At 39.4% G+C, this 22,504-nt stretch overlaps 1 protein-coding gene across 1 annotated transcript in view; it reads left to right on the top strand.

The window, feature by feature from the left end:
- LOC129232626 (SPARC-related modular calcium-binding protein 1-like) overlaps positions 1-22,361 on the top strand; it is a 27,217-nt gene extending 4,856 nt beyond the window's left edge. Inside the window, exons 2-6 of the mRNA XM_054866758.1 lie at positions 1,874-2,119; positions 13,827-13,920; positions 16,950-17,019; positions 20,650-20,833; positions 21,998-22,361. Coding sequence (XP_054722733.1) covers positions 1,874-2,119; positions 13,827-13,920; positions 16,950-17,019; positions 20,650-20,833; positions 21,998-22,074 — 671 coding nt within the window. The 3' untranslated portion in view covers positions 22,075-22,361. The remainder of the gene's footprint in view (positions 1-1,873; positions 2,120-13,826; positions 13,921-16,949; positions 17,020-20,649; positions 20,834-21,997) is intronic.
- The last annotated feature ends 143 nt before the right edge of the window (positions 22,362-22,504 follow it).

The raw sequence follows: 22,504 nt of genomic DNA, 5'->3' as shown, positions 1-22,504 counted from the left end.
AAAAAACTTGGAATGTTTATCCTTATTTTTATGTATCATTTATGGTGGCAAGTGTAATAGTCCATGAAGTAAAAATTTTTAAGGCCGGGATATTCTTGAATGCTAACCTGTACTTCGCTCGATTCGATGAACTAATTGTTTCTTTACATGAAACACACCGCCAACTCAGTCATTCCAGCCGAGGACTGCAGTTTCGTGCTCATTAGCACTCGTCAGCCCGGCATAGGAAGTGACTGAGCTGGAGGTGGAAAACCTTTTAAGGAAGCCAAGAGTGCCAAACAAAGTGGTAGCTAATACATGATTAGCACTGACCAGACGAGTGACCGAAGCAATGATTCGGTTCAACTCGAAGATTGAAGGCAAGGCATGGTGTATTCAGTAAATTACCGCCTTATTATATGAGGCAGTGAGAAGGAAAGGGATGCAAGTGGACTATTTTAGCTAATTTATACATGAGATTTACTTACTTTTATATGAGCAATAAATTATTGGGTCAAGCACTCAAATTATGAAAATCATGTATACAAAATCAATGTTTGCAACATATTATAAAATAATTTAAATAACAAAAGAACTTACCAAATCGACCTGAATAAGCGCCAATAATATTGCAGGGCTAAACTCAAATCTGGGGACATAACACAATAGAGCTTCTGGCACTAAAAAGAGTCATGAGAGTTTTAAAATATTACTTTAACATTCGAAATTATTGTACTTAAATAATTGAGACAGTGAAAAGCAGAGGGATGTAAGTGGACGTTTTCAAGTTTCGAGTAAACCACGTTTAAAGATCAGATCCTAGGTAGGCTTTCATTGACATTTTTTTCTAAATTATGCTGTACAGCAGCACCTACCAGGGTTACTAGTACCATCTCTCGCCTCCAAGGCAAAGGAGAGGTTCACATACCATTTGTACTGGTTATCTCCAAATTTTTAATTTTGCCACTTGCATCCCTGCTTTTCACTACCTCATATTATCTACTAGTGGCACCCGCACGGCTTTGCCCGTAATAGAAAAATTGAAAGGTCTTTTGGTTCGCCTGTATATTTGCAAATAATGTATGGTGAATTTTCTCGCCAATTGGCTTGTACCCACGTTACGGTTCCACGTTATGATAATTTCGTATCTCGCCATTTGGCTTGTGCCCATGTTACGGTTCCACGTTATGATAATTTCGTATCTCGCCAATTGGCTTGTACCCATGTTACGGTTCCACGTTATGATAATTTCGTCATTAATGATAGTTTTTTTTTTCTTAAAACAGGAATAGAAAAAGAACCACATCGACTTTTCGAAAAATCGCTTCGAGGTGCACACCCCCATGCTACAAACTAACTTTGTGCCAAATTTCATGAAAATCGGCAGAACGGTCTTGGCGCTATGCGCGTCACAGACATCCTCCGGACAGAGAGACTTTCAGCTTTATTATTAGTAAAGATAATGGTCCTGTATTAGCTACCAGTTTGTTTTTCACTTTTGGCTTCCATAAAAGGTTTTCCACCTCCAGCTCAGTCACTCTCCTGTGCCGGGCTGATGAGTGCTAATAAGCACGAAACTGCAGTCCTCGGCTGGAAATGACTGAGCTGGCTGTGTTTCATGTATTTCTGCCTTAAGCCCTAGTTTCCTAGAAGCGAAATCACCGAGCTTTCGCGTCGCTACTTGGCGTGACGCTGAAATCGAAGTCAAGTGATTCCGGCGTGCCACTCACAACGTCGATTTTGCTCGTGCGCGCATGCGCAGAAGATTGCGTTTTCCTCTCGGCGAGAAGCGACGCTGAAGGTCGACGATTCCCTCCTGGGAAATCAATGCTTTAGCCCTGGCTATAGGGCGGTAACTTACTGAAAATAATTGTTTCTTTTTTCCCTTCCCCAGTAGAGCCCCAGGACTGCGTGAGTGCGCGGCGCACCGCCATGGACAACCACCGGGCGAACCCTTCGGCGGGCATCTACGTGCCCGAGTGCACTTCGGAGGGGCTCTACGCCCGCGCACAGTGCCACAAGTCGCCCCAGTACTGCTGGTGCGTGCAGCCGCGCACGGGGCGCCCCATCAAGGGCACGGCCACGCAGGGCGTGCGCCCCGACTGCGACAGTGCGCGGAGGGGCCTCAAGAACTTCAAAGGTGAGATTCACATATGCTTTAAAAAATTCCTGAAACTTTACAGTAAAAGCACATATTAAAAATATTATTTAAACACTCTGTGAGTACATAAAAAGTAGTCGAAAACTTTGTACTGTATAGTGAATAAAAAATGACAACGTATATAAAGTACAAATTGAGAATGAAAAAAGGTTAAACCAGCAAACAGCTGTTTCGGCACTCTAAAATACAAGTGCCATCATCAGTGCATTAAAAACGAAGACAGGTTCACCCGACTAAGCTGGTTTTTTTTTAACCTTTTTTCATTCTCAATTTGTACTTTATATACGTTGTCATTTTTTATTCACTCTCTGAGTGTTTAAATGTATTCCACGTCCATAGCACATAACGCTCTAACCATCGAGTTATTCAGGCTCTGGCGGTGGGGATCTTAAACATTATTTGAACATATCGAAAACATAAAATGAACCTTGGTTATTATTGATTTAAGCACTTATATAAATCTTCAGGTCGCATAGTATTAACATAGAATTTTCTCTCTTACATAAATAAATATTTTTCGCAGAAGTACAGACTTTAAAGAAAAAAAGAATTTTTTAATTATAAAGAGAAAAAAATTTTTTTTTTTGAGGACGGTTGTTCCAACGGGGATGCGAACTTGGGACGACTTGCTTGGAAGCTAAACGCTCTAACCATCCAGCAATTCAGGGTATGGCGGTAAGGAATTTAGACATAATAAATACAAAAAAAATCTCCTTGGTAATTGATTTCAGAACTTTAAAATTTGCAGGTCGCATAATTATATCAACACATAATTTTCTCCCGAACATAAATAAATATTATTCGCAAACGAACAGACTAAAAAAAAAAAGAACACGTAATTATGTGCTATGGACGTGGTGACTTGATCGGGAAGGCGTCGAACTCGTAACTGGAGGATTCCGGGCTCGATGACAGCTGAATCCTTCGTGGTCGTTGATGGTGGCTGGAGCATGGTGAATATGTTCGTGGTCACAAAGTCCCCCAAGTTCCCATTGAAAATCAATAACTATGGGGGTGCTGGATCAGGGGTTGTTCGGCTTCTGCTCTGGATCAAAAACAGTCTTAAGAGCCCCATCCAACCGGTTCAACTATGCATAGGGCTAGGTATGGAGGACCTTGGAGTCTACTGTAGTGCTGCCTGTACTTTTTTTGGTGAAATCCTATTTTGCTGTAAATTTTTTTTGACAGAGAAAGCGAGAATAATGTAATTAGTTGCGCTGAATAAAAAGAGCGAGTTACAGGCAGCGAGACTCGAACTTGCCTACTTATTGATCGTTGAACGGCGTGCCATCCCCTATACTGAATGGGACTGTGCAAAAGAGCGGGGATGGTGAATGATGTGCTTAGCAGCGTAAGTGCAAAGGTAGTCATTGATTCCAAAGGTTATCCAGCTGTCATAAGCGAGAATATTGGCACATTTCCGTTCCAGTATAATTAATTTTCTGCTTTGTAGCTGCTGCTGAAATGCAGAAATTGCTTGATTAAATTATTGGTTAAAATTTTCTTGAATCTGGCACGTAGCGTCGCCGTTTAACCAAGGAAGTTCTAATTTTTAAGGGGAAGGGGGCTTGATCCCCCACTTGCCCCCCCCCCCCCCCATGGCTCTCACTAGGAATTCAATTTGGCCGAGTGGCCCGAGTTAGAAGTAATATGTAGATAATGTCCGGCCGGGCAGTTCTTCAAAACAAGGCTTAGCTGAATTTAGAACATTCCTACAGCTGCCAACTCTCTCCTGATTCGGGGGAGGCCTCCGCATTTCGTTGCCTTCTCCCGATCTCCTTAACGAAGTTAATATCCCGAATTTTCATCGAAACAACGAAATTTCCTCCCCTAAGAGGGATTGCTCTGTGATTAGAATTTCGCAGGAAGATCTCCAAATTAAAACGATCGCAATTGCAAAAACGAAACCTTTTTATACTCGAGTATGAAAATTGTATCTATCCGATCATTTTTTAAGCATGTTTTATTTCTTTTTTTTTCTTTTTGATACTTTTACTTTCCAAAAAAAGGTGGTAAAACGTTCCCGATTTTTCTCTGAACTTCCTAAATGTTTACCTGCTACAAAGGAATGTTCGTCATTACTTATGAGAAGGGGGGAGAAAAAAAAAGCTTTCTACCTCTTTGAATACATTTTGTTCAAACACAAATATTGCAGATTTTTTGAGCAATCACGGTTGCTTATTGTTCTCATTTGACTGTTTTGATGTCCTATCATTTTTTTTCCCCACCGCCGCCCTCCGCACCATCGCCGTCGACCGGGTCCTCACGATGCTGCTCCTCTAGCGAAAGCCGTCTCCAGGTTGCATCCATGTCCTACACACACGCGCATACATACACAACTACACACACACACACACACGCACAAACACATACACATTCATACAGACACCTACACATACACACAACTACTCACACATTCATGCATACATACAGACACCTACACATACACACAACTACTCACACATTCATGCATACATACAGACACTTACACATACACACAACTATCCACACATTCATACCTGCACACAGACACAAACACACATGCCTACACACACATACCCCTACACACAACACACATACCTACACACACAAACACACACTTCTACGTACAAACACTCGTGATTGCGAAAAACATAATTTGAATTCAAGATGTCAAAATTCAAAAATTTTTTTTTTTTAATGTATAATTTCAAAAAATGAAAATGAATCTCCATTTCCGAATTCAGATTCCTGCCGCATTTCCGAACGCCGAATTTCGCGTCTTATACAGGTAGAAATCCCTCCTTATACTTTAAAAACATCTTTTACTCTCCAACACCTGTTGATAAATTTATTCATTCAATACCCCGAATTTTACCTATAAATCTCTGGCATTTTCATCCTTCAATGTTAGAAAACCACTCCGATTTTCAGTCACAGCTTCCGAGTCATTCGTAAAGCACCGGGAATTATCTGTGAAAACGAGGCGACATCGACACCTGATTTCGAACGTGTCGGGGACATTCGCAGTCGAATCCCGTCCGTTGGCGACGCGCGGGGCCCACGTGCCCTGAATATTGACGGGTTTCTCAAATCGGGTGACGCTGTAATTAGAAGAGTAATAATTTCATGGACAAGACACTAAAGTGGGATCATATTGCCAGGGGTGCCACCCCCCTCAAGAGCAAGTATACCGCCCCTTAAATATCGCGAAGACCCCTCCAAAGCAAAGAGACCCTTCCCCCTCAAAAAAAAAAGACAAAAATACCCGTCAGCCCCCCCCCCCTGGTGGGTACCCATGATATTGCTCCCGTACGTTTACAGTTTAGCGCAAGGACTGAGATCCAAAAAAATCTTTTGATGCTTTAACTTCGTTTTACTAAATATTTAGGCACACGTTTGAGTTTCTGATTTCAATTTGCGAATTTCACTATAAAAAGTTGCATTAAAAAAAATTATAGGCTTTGAAGGAAAAAGCTTTGTTTTTCAGTTTTTTTTTTTTTTTATTTGTTGCAACATTTTGCTAAATAGATTTTTTTTTTTTTTTGAGAGAGAGAGGATCACCCCCCCCCCCCCAGAACAGTTGTTTTTACCACGTATTGCCAACTCTTGTACGGACTGTTATGACCAAACCCTTAACCCAATGAAGGAAAACTCAGGCTGCGCTAGTACCCCGGGCTCTCGCAATTGGGGCGTCGTCGTGGTATTTGAGGGGGTTGAGGGTAAGGGGCCTGCTGCTGGTCGCCACCCCCCCCCCCAAAAAAAAATGTTTTGGGGGTATTTTTGGGGATTGGGGAGATTTCATGGAGTTCCAAACTTGAGTGAAAAACTGATTTAAAATTCCAGTTTCTGCTTAGAGATGAATTTTTCATTGCGAAAGCAAAGGAAAATGTACATTGCTTTTACAGCTTTAGCCCAACTTTCGTTACAGTACACTTTTATTACATTTAATTGATACGCTTAAGTGATCTCTATGTTACTAAGTCACTGCAATAAATGTGATTCAACTTCAACGACTATCCCAAGATGATTTACCCCCCGTTTGGCCGACATTTAAAATTTCCTCTCTTCCCTTAAATATATTTAAAGATATAATTGAGACTGGAAAACACGGGGGGGGGGGGGGGAGGAAATTTCGATTCGGCAAAAGTCTGGGGGGACACCCCCAAGATTTGCAATCTGAATTCTACTGATTCCCTTTTGAAAAGAATATTTGTAGTAGCAGTAACTTTTGTTTCAATATGAGCAGCATTTTGAAATATTCACCCCAAACCAAAAACTGGGGACCCCGAAATAAAACTTAACCTCTAACTTGGAGGTTAATTTGTGTCCAAGTACGGATATTTGCTACCACCTTAGTGAGTATCCGTCGTAGGTATCTATCTGTAGGGGGGGGGGGGTATCTTGATGAAGAATATACGTTTTTAGGAAAGAAAAAAAATCTGAAATTGCAGGGATGTCGATAAAAAGCCTCAAATCGACCAGGAATGAGGCACCTAATACCAGGGCCCAACTTCCCAATAGGCAAAGTAGGCAGCTGCCAAATATTCAGAGGCGGCAAATTTTGCTTTAACCACACATTTTTTAAAATAATTTTCTATTCTTGAAAGTAAAATATTAGCATTTTTTTCCTTTTTCCACAGATAATTTTTTCAACAATACAATTTTAAAAATTAAAAAAAAAGAAAAAAGAATATGTTGCAACATTATCTTTCTAATTTTCCGAATCGTCAGCAAAATTTGCCGAATAAGGAATTTTTTGGGAGCTCGCTGTAACCTCCCATCGGGACACCCCTAATGTGAAACGTCATCATTTCTTCATAAGTTTAACAGTTTAAATTTCCGGAACACTTTTTTGCGTGTTTTAGAGTTTTTGCTTCTTTTAGGGGATGGGGGTCCGATTTCAAACCTGCCTAGGGGCGGCATGGAGTTAAATTCGGCGCTGCCTAATACAGCATAAACGTCACTGATTAATTTCGTAAGCAATGAAACTAAGCAACTTTTTCAGTATTTACTCTTAAAAACGAGCTGAGACTCAAGTTGACTCACGTTGAGACTCAAGTAACACTAAAAAATTTGGAGACGTATTAAAAAAAAAGAAAAAAAAAACGAGCTGATGTGTGCATCACATGACTTCCTTTTACTCCAATTTAATGTCATTTCCCCGTTACTGTCAATTTTAATGTTATTCAATAGTTTACTCGCTAAATATCACCAACAGTGGCCAAATTGAAACCAGATTTTTAAAAAGAAAATCGCCAAATTTGTCACCAAGTTGGCGACAAAACTTGGCGACCAAAAGACTGGCGATATATCGCCAAGTGTCCGACAAATTATACCACCACTTGAGTTTACATCGAAATGAACAACGATTTCCTCCCAAAAAGGGGCAAAAGACCCCCTTAGGAACATCCGAATGCAACCAAAAGAAAAGGTGCACAACTAGACCGCACTAGGAGTCTACGTACCAAATTTCAACTTTTTAGGACATACCGTTTTTGAGTTATGCGAGATACACACACACATACGCACATACATACGTCACGAGACAATTCGCTGTAATTAACTCTGGAATCATCATTATGGATATTTCGCGTGTCTATAAGTTCTGAGGCACTTATCCACGTGTGGTCGAGTCGAAAAAAAAACTCAATATTCATTCGGGGGTGAGTAAAATGGAAATTAAGGTCGATTTTTGAGTGAAAATTTTTTCGCGAATACAATACTTCCTTTTTTGTAAAAGGAAGTAATAATGAATTGATAAAATTTCAGCCAAGGTTTACATTTAGTATTTGAAGACAATGTGGATGGATAATACTGCCGGTTTAGGGGGGGTCGTGACCCCCCATGACTTTCCCTTGTATCCGACCCTGATCGGGACCTGGTCATGAATCAACTCGATCGGCTCAGTGACTTCAAAAGTTCGGCGTTAAAAAATAATTTTTCGAGCCTTCAGAAAGAAGCTCTTAATTTGAGGCCAGGGATGACGATAGAATCCTGATTCCGACTGCGGAGGTACATCACCGTCTCGCTCCCTCCCTCCGAATATCGCTTCCACCCCTGTAACGGAATTCGATCTGGGTGTGAACGCTCTCGAGTTTTAGAATCGAACTGGTTCCGGGCGCCGGACGGGCGCCGTTCCAGACAGAAAAACCAAAGAAGCCAACTCCGATCCGGTACTGTAGCAACTCTCATTTTTATCTTCGTGCGTCAAATTAGATTGTATCCCTCCCGTCTCATCACCCTGCAACTGGTTTCACATCAAAAAGCTGCTTTGCTTCGTAAATAAGGATGTAAATAGCGTAGACAAATTCTCTTATCCGCCTTCCTCCGATAAGATCTGGTCTGTGGATCCCGAATAATTTGAGACTTTTCCGTGCCTTGACTTTTTTTTTTTTTGAGCAATCACGATTGCTTATTGCTTTCACTTGACTGTTTTTGGCGTGCTATCATTTTATTTTCCCTCCGCACCATCACCGTCGACCGGCTCCTCACGATGCTGCTCCTAGAGCGAAAGCCGTCTCCATCCATGTCCTACACACACGCGCATACATACACAACTACACACACACACACACACACATACACAACTACATACACACCCGCACACATACACACACAAACACATACACACATGCACCTACACACATACACCTACACACATACACCTACACACACAAACACATACACACACGCATACATACAGACACATAAACATACACACACGCATACATACAGACACCTACACATACACACACGCATACATACAGACACCTACACACATCCACACAACTACCCACACATTCATGCCTGCACACAGACACCTACACACATCCACACAACTACCCACACATTCATGCCTGCACACAGACACAAACACATATGCCTACACACACATACACATACCCCCCCCACACACACATTCATACACACAGCTGCCCACACACTTATGCCAGCATACAGACACAAACACACATGTCTTCACACATATACACATACCCCCTACACACAAACACACATACCCCCACACAAACACACACGCCTACATACACACAATCATACCACCACACAAACACACGCCTACATACACACATTCGTGATTGCGAAAAACATAATTTGAATTCAAGATGTGAAAATTCAAATTTTTTTTTTTTCTTTTTTTAATTTTATCTATGTAAATGTTTAGTGCTGGAAGTTAAAGGGTTAAGGACTTGATCATTCTGTGAGCGCAAAAGGTTGTAATTGGAGCTTCCATGTAGATCACTATAGAGCAGTATTACCCAACCTTTTTTCACCCGATTGCTGCACCAGTGGTGATACCAGGATTTAATTTCAGAAATGTCCATATAATACTCAGGGCCCGATTAAGACGTCGAGGGGCCCTAGGCCAAACCCTTTTTCATGGGCCCTTGTAATCAAACATTACCGTTTTTTTCGTTAGATAAAACAGTTTTAGCCATTTGGGGGCCCCTAAAAAGCGGGAGCCCTAGGCCAAGGCCTAGTTGGCCTATTCAGTAATTAGGCCCTGATAATACTTAATATTAATTTCATATTCAGTCAAACTTTGTTAATTAAATACTGCTAAGACGAACTACATTCCGCCGTATTGTATTTACAAATAACTCCATTTATTGACTTCTGGATAACACGAATTGATTTAAAAATCCCTCTGCATTCGTTCTAACGAGGTTCGACTGCAGATAAGATAATTGCACGCATAAAGTTAAAAAGGGGGTGAAAAACCCAGCTCACAATAATAAGATGTCTTTAAATCTGATTTAACTAATAGTTCTAATGCTTTTACCTAAACCCACTTTTGAAAGGACTCAGACCATGCTTTGGTCTGATCTAGAAGTTGCTTCTAGCCAGAAACTACACAGAAGTGCATTTAGCTGTAAAGCAATTTTTTGTGAAATAATAACAATGATAATTGTTTTTTAGTTGAATGAGAAAGGAGAGGGGGGGGGGTCAAACTCAGTATTCGGTGATATTATATTAGGTATATTATCTTATACATATAAAATCTGAGTATCTATCTATCTATCTATCTATCTATGTCCAAGCTTCTTCTCCCGAACGACAGTGAACTGACCATCGAACCAGGTATCGATGGATTCGTCATCTTCCCGTCTTCATGTTTGGCTATTTAACATAATCCTCCGATAATAATTAGCGGAGATATCAATTAAAAATTATTAATTATGACTCTTAGATTTCAAAATAAAATCCATATTTTTCGAAGGCTTTCCTCCATTCAAATTATTATTCAGTGCTTCATCTCAACTTTCCGGATGAACGCTTTTATTAAAATGTATAGCGGTGAAGAAAATCATTGAGATGAAAGATCTGTTGCCATTTTTTTTTCTCGAATATAAAGAAATAAAATTAGGCTTTTGTTTTAAGGCTTTTCCTGTAATCAGGGTGTTTAAGTTGTTTACTTTTCAATTATTTTGCCGTAATCTGCAGCAAAATTTTGCTGTTTTTTTTTTTTTTTGTTCAAGCCTGATTGTTAAATACGCGTCACATGACATAACTTTCATTTTCGAGGAGGACCGTGCACGTCGTAAAGTAAATGAGTGATTTACAAGTTATTTGAGTTCTTTGAGGGTTTGTACCTGGAAAACGGATTGATGTAATTCTTGTACGACCATGTGGATAGAATCCATCCAAATATTTATCTGAGTGGTATGTTGCATTAATAAACACCCGGGCAACGCCGGGTAGTAGACTATTTTATGTAAAAAGCGGATTGTTATTGTGCATAAATATTTCCGATATAGTCTATCAGATGTAATTCAGTTTAACGTGAGTAAAGATTATAGTTGATAATGCATATATTTTCCCCTTTTGTGCTGCCTGAAAATGTACTCATAACTTGTATCATTGATAACGATTATTAACGTTGATGAGGTGTTTTGGCAAAAATATGTTTTACTGGTGTTTTGCAAACCTTGCTTTACGCGCATTTATTTATTCCTTAACGTGTTAGAAACTAGTGTCAGTGTACTACAAAAGCATCAACTGGACTGCTCTTAAATTTTTTAGGTAGCCCGTGCAACGCCGGGCACGCAGCTAGTATATTATATTAGGTGAGTAAATATGTATTAAAATTCGAATTCTTTTTTATCATACTTGTAGGAAAATGTGTGAAAAAAGGAATATATTTTTTTTAATTTATGCAAAAAAATTTTCGGGGAGTGTCCAGACCCCGTGAACCCTTTAACCTGGGCTACGCTGCTAACCACTCGCTACTCAGATCACATATAACAAGCCAAACTTGTTGAAAGAAATTATTACCAAGATTTTGCGACATCTCAAAATACCTTCAGAAAATAATGTTAGAAAAATTCATGTCCAAGTGTTTCTTTAGAACAGTTATTGCGCTCATAATTCATCAAAATCTCAAGAAAAGAATGAGTTAAGTTGTTAGATTTACATCAACTACCACTTATGTACTCTTAAAATCAGCCCTAAAAAAATTTTGTATTTTTTTTCTCTTTTTTTTTTGAGCAATCACGATTGCTTATTGTTCTCACTTGACTGTTTTTGGCGTTACGCTGATTTTATTTTCCCACCGCCTCCCTCTGCCAGCACCGCCGTCGACCGATCTCACGATGCTGCTCCTCTAGCGAAAACAGTCTACAGGTTGCGTCCATATCCTACACACACACGCATGCACACAATCTCACACACACATACCCACACACACACACATATATACACACGCACATACCCACACACTCATGCCTGTGCACAGACACAAACAAACACTCCTACATACACACACATACTCATGCCTGCACACATACACATACTCATGCCTGCACACATACTCATGCCTATACACATACTCATGTCTGCACACATACACAAATACATATGTCTACATACACACACACACGAACGCTTACACACACACACGCGCGCGCGTACACACACAGCACCGCATACACAACACGCACACACATACATACACACATACACACACGCACCCACACACATGCGCCTACACAAACACTCACGCGCATTCATACACACACACGCTCGTGATTGCGAAAAACATAATTTGAATTCAAGATGCCAAAAATTCAAATTAATCTTTTTTTTTTTTTTTTGTTTGTTTGTTTTCTCATTTTTGTGCTGCCATTAAAACTCCCATGGATTTTTATTATTATCAATATTATTATTTTTATTTATTTATTTTTATTTATTTGACCCTCTTCGCGCGAAGTTTTGTATCCTGCTGGTCAAAAAAGGTTGGAGACGTAAAGGATTCACCTGTAAGTGCTCTCTGCTTTTATGAGGAAATCAAAAGGATTTTTTTCAAAACCAAAAGCATGCTCGAGATGACCTTTCCGACTTTGCTTTCTTTCCCGCTTGAACCACTAGCTTCCACTCACTGCTTCCCGTCAACTTTGGGGGGATTTTCTTAGGGGTTAATGCATCCAAAATAAAGACTTTTATGACCTCACGTTATTCAAATTCACACCCAAGACGTTTACAGCGAAAAATCGTGAGAGCTAACTACTTGAGAGAAAAATTGAATTTTATCATACGAACTAAGGGGCCATTCATTAATTACGTAAAAACGATTTTGGCATATTTGACCCCCTCTCCCTCCATGTAAGAGGAAGTAAGAATTTTTAACCCCCCCCCCTCCTATCTTACGTAAGATTCCATTTCGTTTTTCGCTACAATAAAATAACGAACCTTACATCACTGGAATCGTTATTAAATTCACTACTGTTGAATAAAATGCTAAACCTTTTTTGGGCATAGAAATATTTACTAAAAGGAATGTAGACTAGATGCTTTTTCGACATATGTTTTTTGTATATGATGCGATACTAATTAGACATGCCATACACTATGCGATTCTTTTATTATACTTTACGCTATTCATTCTTTAAAAAACAAGTAAAAAACAGCTCATCCTAATACGTTTTTTACCTTCCAGAAGCAAATGAAATAAGATCCCTGCCAAACCACTTGACCGAGCGATTTCTAGTATAGAATTTCGACTTGGAAAATATTACGTAAGAATGGTTCTGACCCCCTCCCCCCTAGTAAGGGTATGTAAAGATTTTTTCAACCCCCCCCTCTCCCTCGGGACCCTTACGCAATTAATGAATGGCCCCTAATGACAAGTGCACTCAAGCAGGAAACGTGCGGTTTGATGATTAGAAGGCCATCTCTGGATTAGGCTGAAAAGTTTTCTCTTTACACTGGTGGATATGAATAGAACTTTGGTTAGAAGCATGATTCTTCAAGAATCGCTGGTTTGAGTTTCAAATATTCTATTCTGTTCTTCATAATGTAGTTATTAGTGATGGGCATAATCGAGTTATCATAATCGAATCACTCGATTATTCAAGGTCATTCGAGAACTCGATTACCAAGAGTTCTCGATTATCGTATCACGAGTTCTCGATTATTGCATCTCGAGTTCTCGATTATCACTTTTCGAGTTCTCGAGTGATGAACTGCTCGAGTTCTCGATTATCACTTTCCGAGTTCTCGAGCGATCAATTGCTCGAGTTCTCGATTCCAAAGATTTCGAGAAGTCAATCGCTCGAGTACTCGATTTAAAAGATCTCGATTATTAATCACTCGAGTGATCGACTTGAAAAGATCTCGATTATCAAAAGATCTCGATTATGCCCATTACTAGTAGTTATGTTGCTAATTTTTGGACGCTTCTTTCCAGGTTGCTCAATGCACAAGAAACAAGAGTTCCTCGACGAATTGGTTCAGTCATTCATTCGAGAGATGCTGGAAGATGCTCATAACAAATCGATAGCGTGAGTTGTTTCTTTGTTCAGTTACTGCATTAAGGGCAGAAAGTTCCCCCTCCTTTCCCTTGTGCATTGTAGAGTTCAAAATGAATTGACGTCTCCGAGGGAGTCCTTTGACTATAGACTCAGTTTAAAATTGAAGCAGTAATAAACATACACTTATAAAAACCAAAGGGTTGGTAATAGGACTGGCAAACTATTTACCAGATAAATATTGGCCTCGGGGGACATCCGTTGACGTGACTCAATTTTAAATTGGAGCAGAAAGAAACGCAGAACTAGTGCCATGATCAACAGATTAAGTTTCATGTGGTCTATTGGGATAGGTGGCAGTCTTTCGCTTTGACGACCCGGCTTCTATTCCAGGCGTAAGTCGAGGGAAGTGCTAACCACTTCTCTTGTACTTCATGTCATGACGGTCAACAAGGATCTAAACGAAAGTTATCTGGGAAAAGGAAAAGAACGCCTCACAGGGCATCCGCTGACGGACCTCAATTAGAAATTGGATCAGAATTAAATTTATCAACATCCAAAAGTAAGAAAACTCACTCTAGTTGGCCAAAGTTTCAAACTGGTCTAAGTATTTAATTCTCGAAAGCGAAGACTACCACTCAGGACAGATTCCATTTCAAAAAGGGGTGATAGGTTGAGGATGGGCACTTACCGCTCGCACTTGCTGTCTTTGAACACATTATTTTGCACCTTTTACTTCCGGGTTTTCCTCCCTATTTTGATAAAATCACAGCAGACCTGACGCATGCTCAAATTGGCGCTAAGTCTCGGCTCAGGAAAACGAACAGTAAACCCTTTGTTTCCACTTCCTGCGGATTTTCACCTATTATTGTTGCCACAAGTATTACGTCAATCCTGGCACAGACACCAGTTGCTTGACTTTTACGTGGATAAAAATGTATTGCTGCTCTCATTTCGAATTAAGTCCCGTCAACAGATGTTCTGAGCCATAAAGTAAACAGCAGTGGCGATTTTCAGGGAGTGCACAATTTCGAAAAGAGACAAATACTGTTGAAATTGCAAAAACTTGCCTTGAGTCAAAATAATCTTAGGGAAAGCAGAGTGAAATTAAATGAAATGTTGGCACTCCCTTCCCCTTCGAGCTTAGTAAATGTCAAACGAAATCGTTTTCTCCTTTTGACGTTATAACGCTGGCCCGTCATTAAGGACAAAGGGGGGGGGGGCATTGGGGTCAATTGCTCCCTCACCCTGCTTTGAAAAATGATGTTTTTAGTAAGCGTATTTTTTGCTGTTTTCCGATGAAATTTACATTGAGTATACCCCTTTTGCTCCCCCCTCCCCAGGAGAAAGTTCTAAATGAAGGGCCTATCGTAACAGAAAGAACATCCCACGACACAACACCAAACTATCATAAAGATTCCATTTCGGAAGTATTTATTTTCCTTGACGACAGGATAGTGTTCGGACTATGCAGAGGGGGCGTGTCGATTACCGCCATTTATCTTCATAATGCAGACGATACATGTAACTGTCGAGTTTAATTGCAGATGCTGGAGGCCCCGATAACCGAGTCGTTAATCTTTCGGCTCGTGACGGAACGGGGGTGACATTTTTATTTGGCGCGCTTCTTGGTTGAATTAGAACGAAGTTTGCGAAAATGCCACAAAAGCAAGATTAAACTTTAAAACATATTAAAATACCGTCTGCGATTTAATTGTACTAAAGTGTTTGGAAAAATCTCAATGATTTAAATTTTTTATCTGTTGCCATATTCTGTTTGTTAACAAATAAAATGTTTGCAATTAATTTAAGCAAGATTAAAAAAAACTATCAATTTTCGAACTTTGTTTTCGCTTAGATATTTTGGCGATTCGAAAATTGAGACGACCAACAAGTTTTTGCGTGCGTCATTTTATTTCGGGAGCCCTGTTGTTGTATATTGCTTGTTTAAACATACATGCGTACGAAAATGATCCCCTTTACCTGATTCTAGTACGTATTTTCAAAAGGTTACAGGGTTTGTCCACTCATTATTAGCATTGAGTAGTATTTACATGTAAATGTTCAAAGTGTTGCCAAACTTGGCGACACTTGGCGATTTATCGCCAAATTTGACGTCATGAGTAAGATGCCAAAAATGATGCTAACTTGGCAATAGCTCTTAAACTTCTCGCCAATCCCATAAGTATAACGTCAAATGGTGCATAGCAGGCAAAGTCAACATTCAAGTATAGTTTCAAGAACTAGGGTAAAGTGGAAATTAATGGAAAAAACTCCAAACTTAGCCAGATTGCAACAAATTAATTGTAAAAATAATTATTATTTTCAAAATTTGTACAAATACGTTTGATCGAAGAATTCACAACAGGGATATAGAAGAAAGTTTTTTTCATGGTGTTTTGCGTGTTGCAACGCATTCTTAAAGAAAGAAAGCATTGCAGCGGATCCGGTGCGACTTCCACTTTCTTGAAAGGACGACACAGTTCTTGATACAAACACAGGAGCTTTATTTACACTATGTACAGGAGAAATCGTTTACAACTGCTAAATTAATCATCAGCAATTAAGCAAATATCACTCAACGCCGTAAACTCAACGGTTACACACGTATTTACTTCCAAATACGAAAACAACACAGCGAAATGCCTCGCAATAAACAGAGCTAATACACTCTCAGTACAAATTCTCAATCGAAACTAAACTTTTTATCCAACGTAACGGTTTATATACACACCGAAAAGAGAGCTCTCAAATATTCCACAAGATTCCAAACGCTTCTCGAAAATAGTAGACCGTTATCAAATTTTATCAATGAACAAAAAAGAAATAGGGGGGGTCGTATACTTTAGCCGAATGTATAGGGGTTGTATATTCATTACGGGAAACTATTTACAGGTTACGTTACTACAATAATTACTATTTACAGAATTTGTAACAGTATTTTAATTCATTGAATTAAAACCATTGGACATTTTATCATTTACAGTTTTGTGCACTAATTTAAATGCTTTAATGATAGAATCACTAGAGAAATAATATGTTACCATTTTTTCCCCTTTCAGAATTGATACTCCAACGTCAGAAAAGGGGGCGAGGTGGAAGTTTGCTTCGATAGATATCAACTCAAACTCAGTAAGTATTACCTCGATTGTTATTTCTACCTGGAAAATGGATGACATAATGAGCACTAACTTCAAAGTTCTGACCTAAATCTCCCTTTTTTTTTTCAACATAAATGTATTTATGGTGCTTGACTAAGTCAGTCTAAATATCGAATCTGATCTCATTATTATCATATTTTCCGCTTCTAGAAATTTATTGCTTAACTTTGTTTGATGAGGACCACAATCCTGGTGTTTCTCTTCCTCTGCATCAGGGGACTCTGACCTTTTTACTTTCTTCTATATCTAATATATAGAAGAAAGTATTGGATTCGTGCAAATTTTCGAATTTTGACGGATTTGAACGTTTTGAGGTGTGCTGAGTCCATTTCGACCATTTTTGGAAAATGTGTGTGTGTGTCACGTCTGTGTGTGACCAGTTTTTTTGTAGCCTCTCTACAGAAAAAACTAGCGCATGAAATCGAACGAAATTTGGTACACATATGTGCCGCTATGTGAACTTGTGCCCATTGGTTTTTGGCGGGAATTCCTCCAAGGGGGGGGGGGAGTGAAGCAATGGGACGTTTTTTGAGTTATAAGTGCCTGCTATTCCCCAGTAAGTAACTGGCGGAACCAAACAAAATTTGGTCCATATGTTGCCCCTAACAGGTACAGGTGCTGATTCAATTTTGGTGTCAATAGCTCAAACGGGGGTTGAGCTATAGAACTTTTTTTGTTGTCAATTGTGACTGCTGTATCTCAAGAAATAATGAACGGAATCAAATAAAAATTTATCGACAAGTAGCCCCTACAGGGTATAAGAGCTGAATCTATTTTGGTGTCAATAGTTGAAAAGGGGGTGGCGCAATCGAATTTTTTTTTCATTGTGAGTGCCATATCTCAAAAAGTAATGCTACGTTCTGAATGAAATTTGGAATAAATGTGAATCCATTTGTAAATAGGCGTTGGTTCAGTTTTGGAGCCAATTTCTCCATGGGGGGGGGGGGGGACTGATTTTTTTTTGTGTGAATAAAAATAGCTTTATAAATGCAACAATAAGAAAGATAAATTGTAATAGACTGTCGTCTTCGTATTTCGCGTGATTTTAACTGTTGGAAAACAACCAGAAAATCGCGATGATTTAAAATTTTTTACTGTTGCCACGTTGCGTTTGTTAACAAATAAATGTTCGTAATTATTTTAAACAAGGCTTTGAAAATAATTTTCACTTTTCATTCTTTGCTATGTTTTTGAGATATATGAGAAATCGGGATGGTCGTCAAGTTTTGGCGTGTTTAATTTTGTTTTTCTTGGGAATATTGCTTCCTCGTCAAGCATGGGGAGGAATCAGATCAGAATTATAAGAAAGATATAGAAGAAAGTTTCGTGATGGTCACAACATACTAGTTTAGATATGGGTTGCATTATAAATGTTTGAAGGCGATGTGGGCCAAGCAACAGGACCTGATTAAAGCGCGGTCCTACGGTTCCGTGACCTGGGCACCATAATTTTCTGGGCCACTACAATAGGGGAGAAAAAAAATATCATTTTCCCCCAAAACAATTAATGTAAAAATTTGCAGTTTTTCTGATAAGAAGGGCACTAAATTTTACCAGGACCTATGTTCCACCTTGGCTTGATCGGACTAGAGCCGCTATATAGACAGGCCGACGCATCAGCTTAAGTTAAGCCATTTTGGATCGGATTTCGCATTGTTGCACTGCTAGGGTTACCACAGCAAAGTTTCGGATTTCGCCAAATTTGCCGAAAATAAAATTTTATTTAATAAACAATTCACGTGCCGCTAATAATTGCTCACAGTGAACAATCACCAAACGCGATAACTTGCCAGAAAAGACAACCACTCAAACACGCGCTCCGATCCAAAAAGGCTAATCCTAAGCTGATGCGTCGGCTCGTATATATAGGGGCCTTAGATCGGACCTACCAACATTCCAGCAATACTTCAGTTCAGATGGTCTCGTTAGCCTTAATTCCTCTCCATACACCCAGGAATGTTTTTTGTTTAAGCTTTCTGTGGTAGTTTTCGAGATTTTATGGGTTTAGTTTTCTTTGTAAATGCGTGAAAAGAAATATGCCATGGGTTTTATTTATCTGCAAGATTTCAAGTACAGTCGAGTCCCGACTTACGCGAGGGATGCATTCCAAGATCCCTCGCGTAAGTCGAAATTTCGCCTTGTGGAAAAGGGTATGTGTAAAAACTTTTATAAACATAACCAATCCTTTTAGACATTTGTAAACACCACCTTAAACAGTTAAAAACCTATTCTTTACTATACATTACTGTTTCTTACATAAAGAACTGAATTTTTATTTGTATTTTTTTATTAAAAAAAAACCGTTTTATTCAACATGAAATACTGCTATGATGCACAAAAACAATGATCAATGGGAAAGAAAGACATAAAATAAACCAGTACCGTACGTACAGCATGTAGACAAAACATGCCCTATGAAAACAAATGCCCTATAGTTGTACTGTACAGTTGATTCAGTAATGATATTTGTAACTTAAAAAAGTGAAAATTATAATGATTTGTGCTGCGTGATCAAACCGTTATTCTAATATATTTTTAAATACAGTTGCTTCATTGGTTCTTTTATAAAGTTTCCATCTATGGCATTACCCCTCTTCCTGGTTTCTTTAATTTACAATAAAAAGCAGCTTCCATTTTTATAATTTTTGCATTTTGCTTGGATACTATTACTCGGTGAGTTTTTATGGCTTTCCTTTTCTTGACTTTTAATTGTACGTATGGAAGATTCACTTATACCGTCATACCTAATTGTTGTGCTACCCTTCGAAGCATTTTTTGGTTCATCTTCAGCTATTCGAGAAGCTTTACCTTTTCTGTAATTGTCAGAAACGTTCTCTTTTTCTTTCTAGCTTCACCAACTTTAGATGAAACAGCGCTCTTGGGTGTCGTTATATTTCGTTAACTTTCGCATTTAGAATGAAAAAACTTAATGGAAAATGAGAAGTAGTTATTTGTATAAGCGATAAAAGACTAGTACGGTGTGGGTACGTCTGTTCCAAGTATGTTAAAGGGATGAAGGTCCATTCACGAAAAAAAAACTTACACACCGCGATTTCCTTCCGAAATTTTTCATGTTGCGGGCGAGGAATTCGCGCTAGCTCAAAAATTCTGTACTGTTGAAAAACTCGCGTTATAGCCATTTCGCCTATGTCGGATCGCGTGGCAGCGGGAGTCGACTGTACTATATATTTCCATGCTGGGTTCGAAATGTCGCCAAGCTTGCCGACATTTGGCAGCTTCTCGCCAAATCGGAAATATTGGGTCGCCGAAATGATGCCAATTTGGTGATTATCTCTTAAATTTCTCGCTAAGCCTGTATGCGCAATGTTCAATAGTGCAAAATCAACGTATAGGTAAAAATTCAAGAACCGAAGTAATTTTGGGTGAAAACCAATGGAATAAACGCCAAATTTAGCAACCTTACAGCAAATTAAGCACATTAGATCTCTTTTAAACATGTAATTCTTTTCAATGTCTAAAACAGTAAAACAAAAGGGGGAAGTGAAAAAGGTTTTTTTTAATTATTTTGATTGTTTCCCTTCTAAATGAATGGATGATTATTTTACTTGATTTCAAAAAACGGATTACTTTTTCTCTTTAGGTACTAGACAAGCGCGAATGGAAAGTGTTCAAGAAAGAGTGGCGCTCTTTTCAGCAAAGGGATGGGCGCCAAAAGAAGCAGCGTCTGCGCAAGTGCTGGCGCAACCTTCCCCGTTTCTGCGACGAGAACGACAACCAGAAGATCACGATGGACGAGTGGCTTGCCTGCACCAGTGTCACCAGGGGTACGTTGACATTCACTGTTCTTACTTAAAAGAATAAACTGCTGATTATCGCGAACCTGCTTATCTCGAAACCCTCCCTACGGCGATTTTCTTCATCTACCCTGCATTTATAGCATAATTTCAACTTCCTTTCCCATGTTTATCTCGAATGAATTTTCCCAAAAACGTCTATTGCTCGAATTCCGATTACACTGTCACTTTCGAATTTTATCCTCAGCTGTCTTTGTTAATAGCAGAATTTGGAGGAAAAAAAAACGTTTTTTTTTTTTAAAATTAGCCATTACAGTCTTTAAATCTTGTGGGACATGCAGCCCAGGGAAAGCCATAGAGCAAGTTTTTACGGAATTCTATCAGTGATTCTATCCACTCAGAAACTGGGGAGAAGGAATGTTAGATCATATGACAAAGACACTTTTCTGTTTCGACCAATCGAATGTGGCTTGAAAGAACTTCCGGTGGCTCTAGCCTCTTACTCCGGTAGATCTTTATCCAGAAACAATGCCTGGCGCTTTCTTTCCTTTAACATAAATCAAAAGTGATCCTAAATTGATGGGAACGAGGAAAAGTAAATTTTGGTACAACCTGGCCACTGCCAGTTACCGGAAGGTATTAGAAATTAATAGCGAAGAACACAATTGGTTAACTTCTAAATCTAAATTTTGAAATTAACCAATTAACACTTTGGTGTGAAATGTTTGGATCCATGGAGAAAGCAACGCCATCCTTGTATTGCCGCCTGGTAGCGTAGAAAGGTATACCGGAAGTCAGCACGGGCATTTGATGGAAGTACACTTTTTAGACGCAAATGCGTTAGGCATTTAGTATTAAGCGGGCGTTGTGCAGAAATCAGTTAGGTTTTCTCACGTGGTTTGTTTATATGCCAGTGACACCTCCCAGTTTCGGTGTCTATAGTACTTTAAAGCAAGGCCGCGAACTCGGAGAGAAAACTACTGACTCGGGCTCCGTCTTAGGGAATTTTACAGCCTTCGACTCAGACTCCAACTCCTTTACCCCAAAATCAGCCCGATTCCGCAGCTTTGCTTTAAACGCCCATGCTGTTGGCAAAAAAAAAAAGTTTTGACATTTTTATATGCAGTGTTATCAGTTTCTCCATTTGCTGTTAGTTTCTATTCCACAGGCACTTAGTCGTTGTTTGTCTTCCAGATATCAAGACCAGTCTTCCTAGGAACCAGAACCGGCGAGGAAAGAATCCCTTCAGCACCATCTTGAAAAGTGACTGAACGGTTCAGTCGCCATCCCTATGGACCAGTGTACACGTGCTCTCTCTTCGCCAATCGGAAACGAGACTGACCACAACGAAGGTGTCAATATTCCACACGAAGCCCTGTCCTGGGGACAGGTGGTGTCGTTGCGAACGTCTCAACCTTCCTGTTAATAGCAACGGACTAAATAGCAACTGATGCTAAATAGCAACATGCCGACTGTGGCAGGGACTGAGAAGCTGCTAGAGGCAGGACATTGTCTCGTATGTGCTGGGTTGCTTCACCACGATAATAAAGAGTTTGTGATTTGCTCAGAACTGCTAAAATGCGAAAGTGAATCGGTTCAGCCCATATCAGGAAGAAGATAAATATTCAGGTATTTTTTACGTAGCCAATGAAATTTATAGAGTTGGAATCTTTTGGAAAAAGAAAGGAAAGAACAAGTGAT

This window comes from Uloborus diversus, unplaced genomic scaffold (assembly GCF_026930045.1).
Source record: "Uloborus diversus isolate 005 unplaced genomic scaffold, Udiv.v.3.1 scaffold_13, whole genome shotgun sequence".
Classification (NCBI taxonomy): Eukaryota; Metazoa; Arthropoda; class Arachnida; order Araneae; family Uloboridae; genus Uloborus; species Uloborus diversus.
This window is presented reverse-complemented; position numbering and strand designations above follow the sequence as displayed.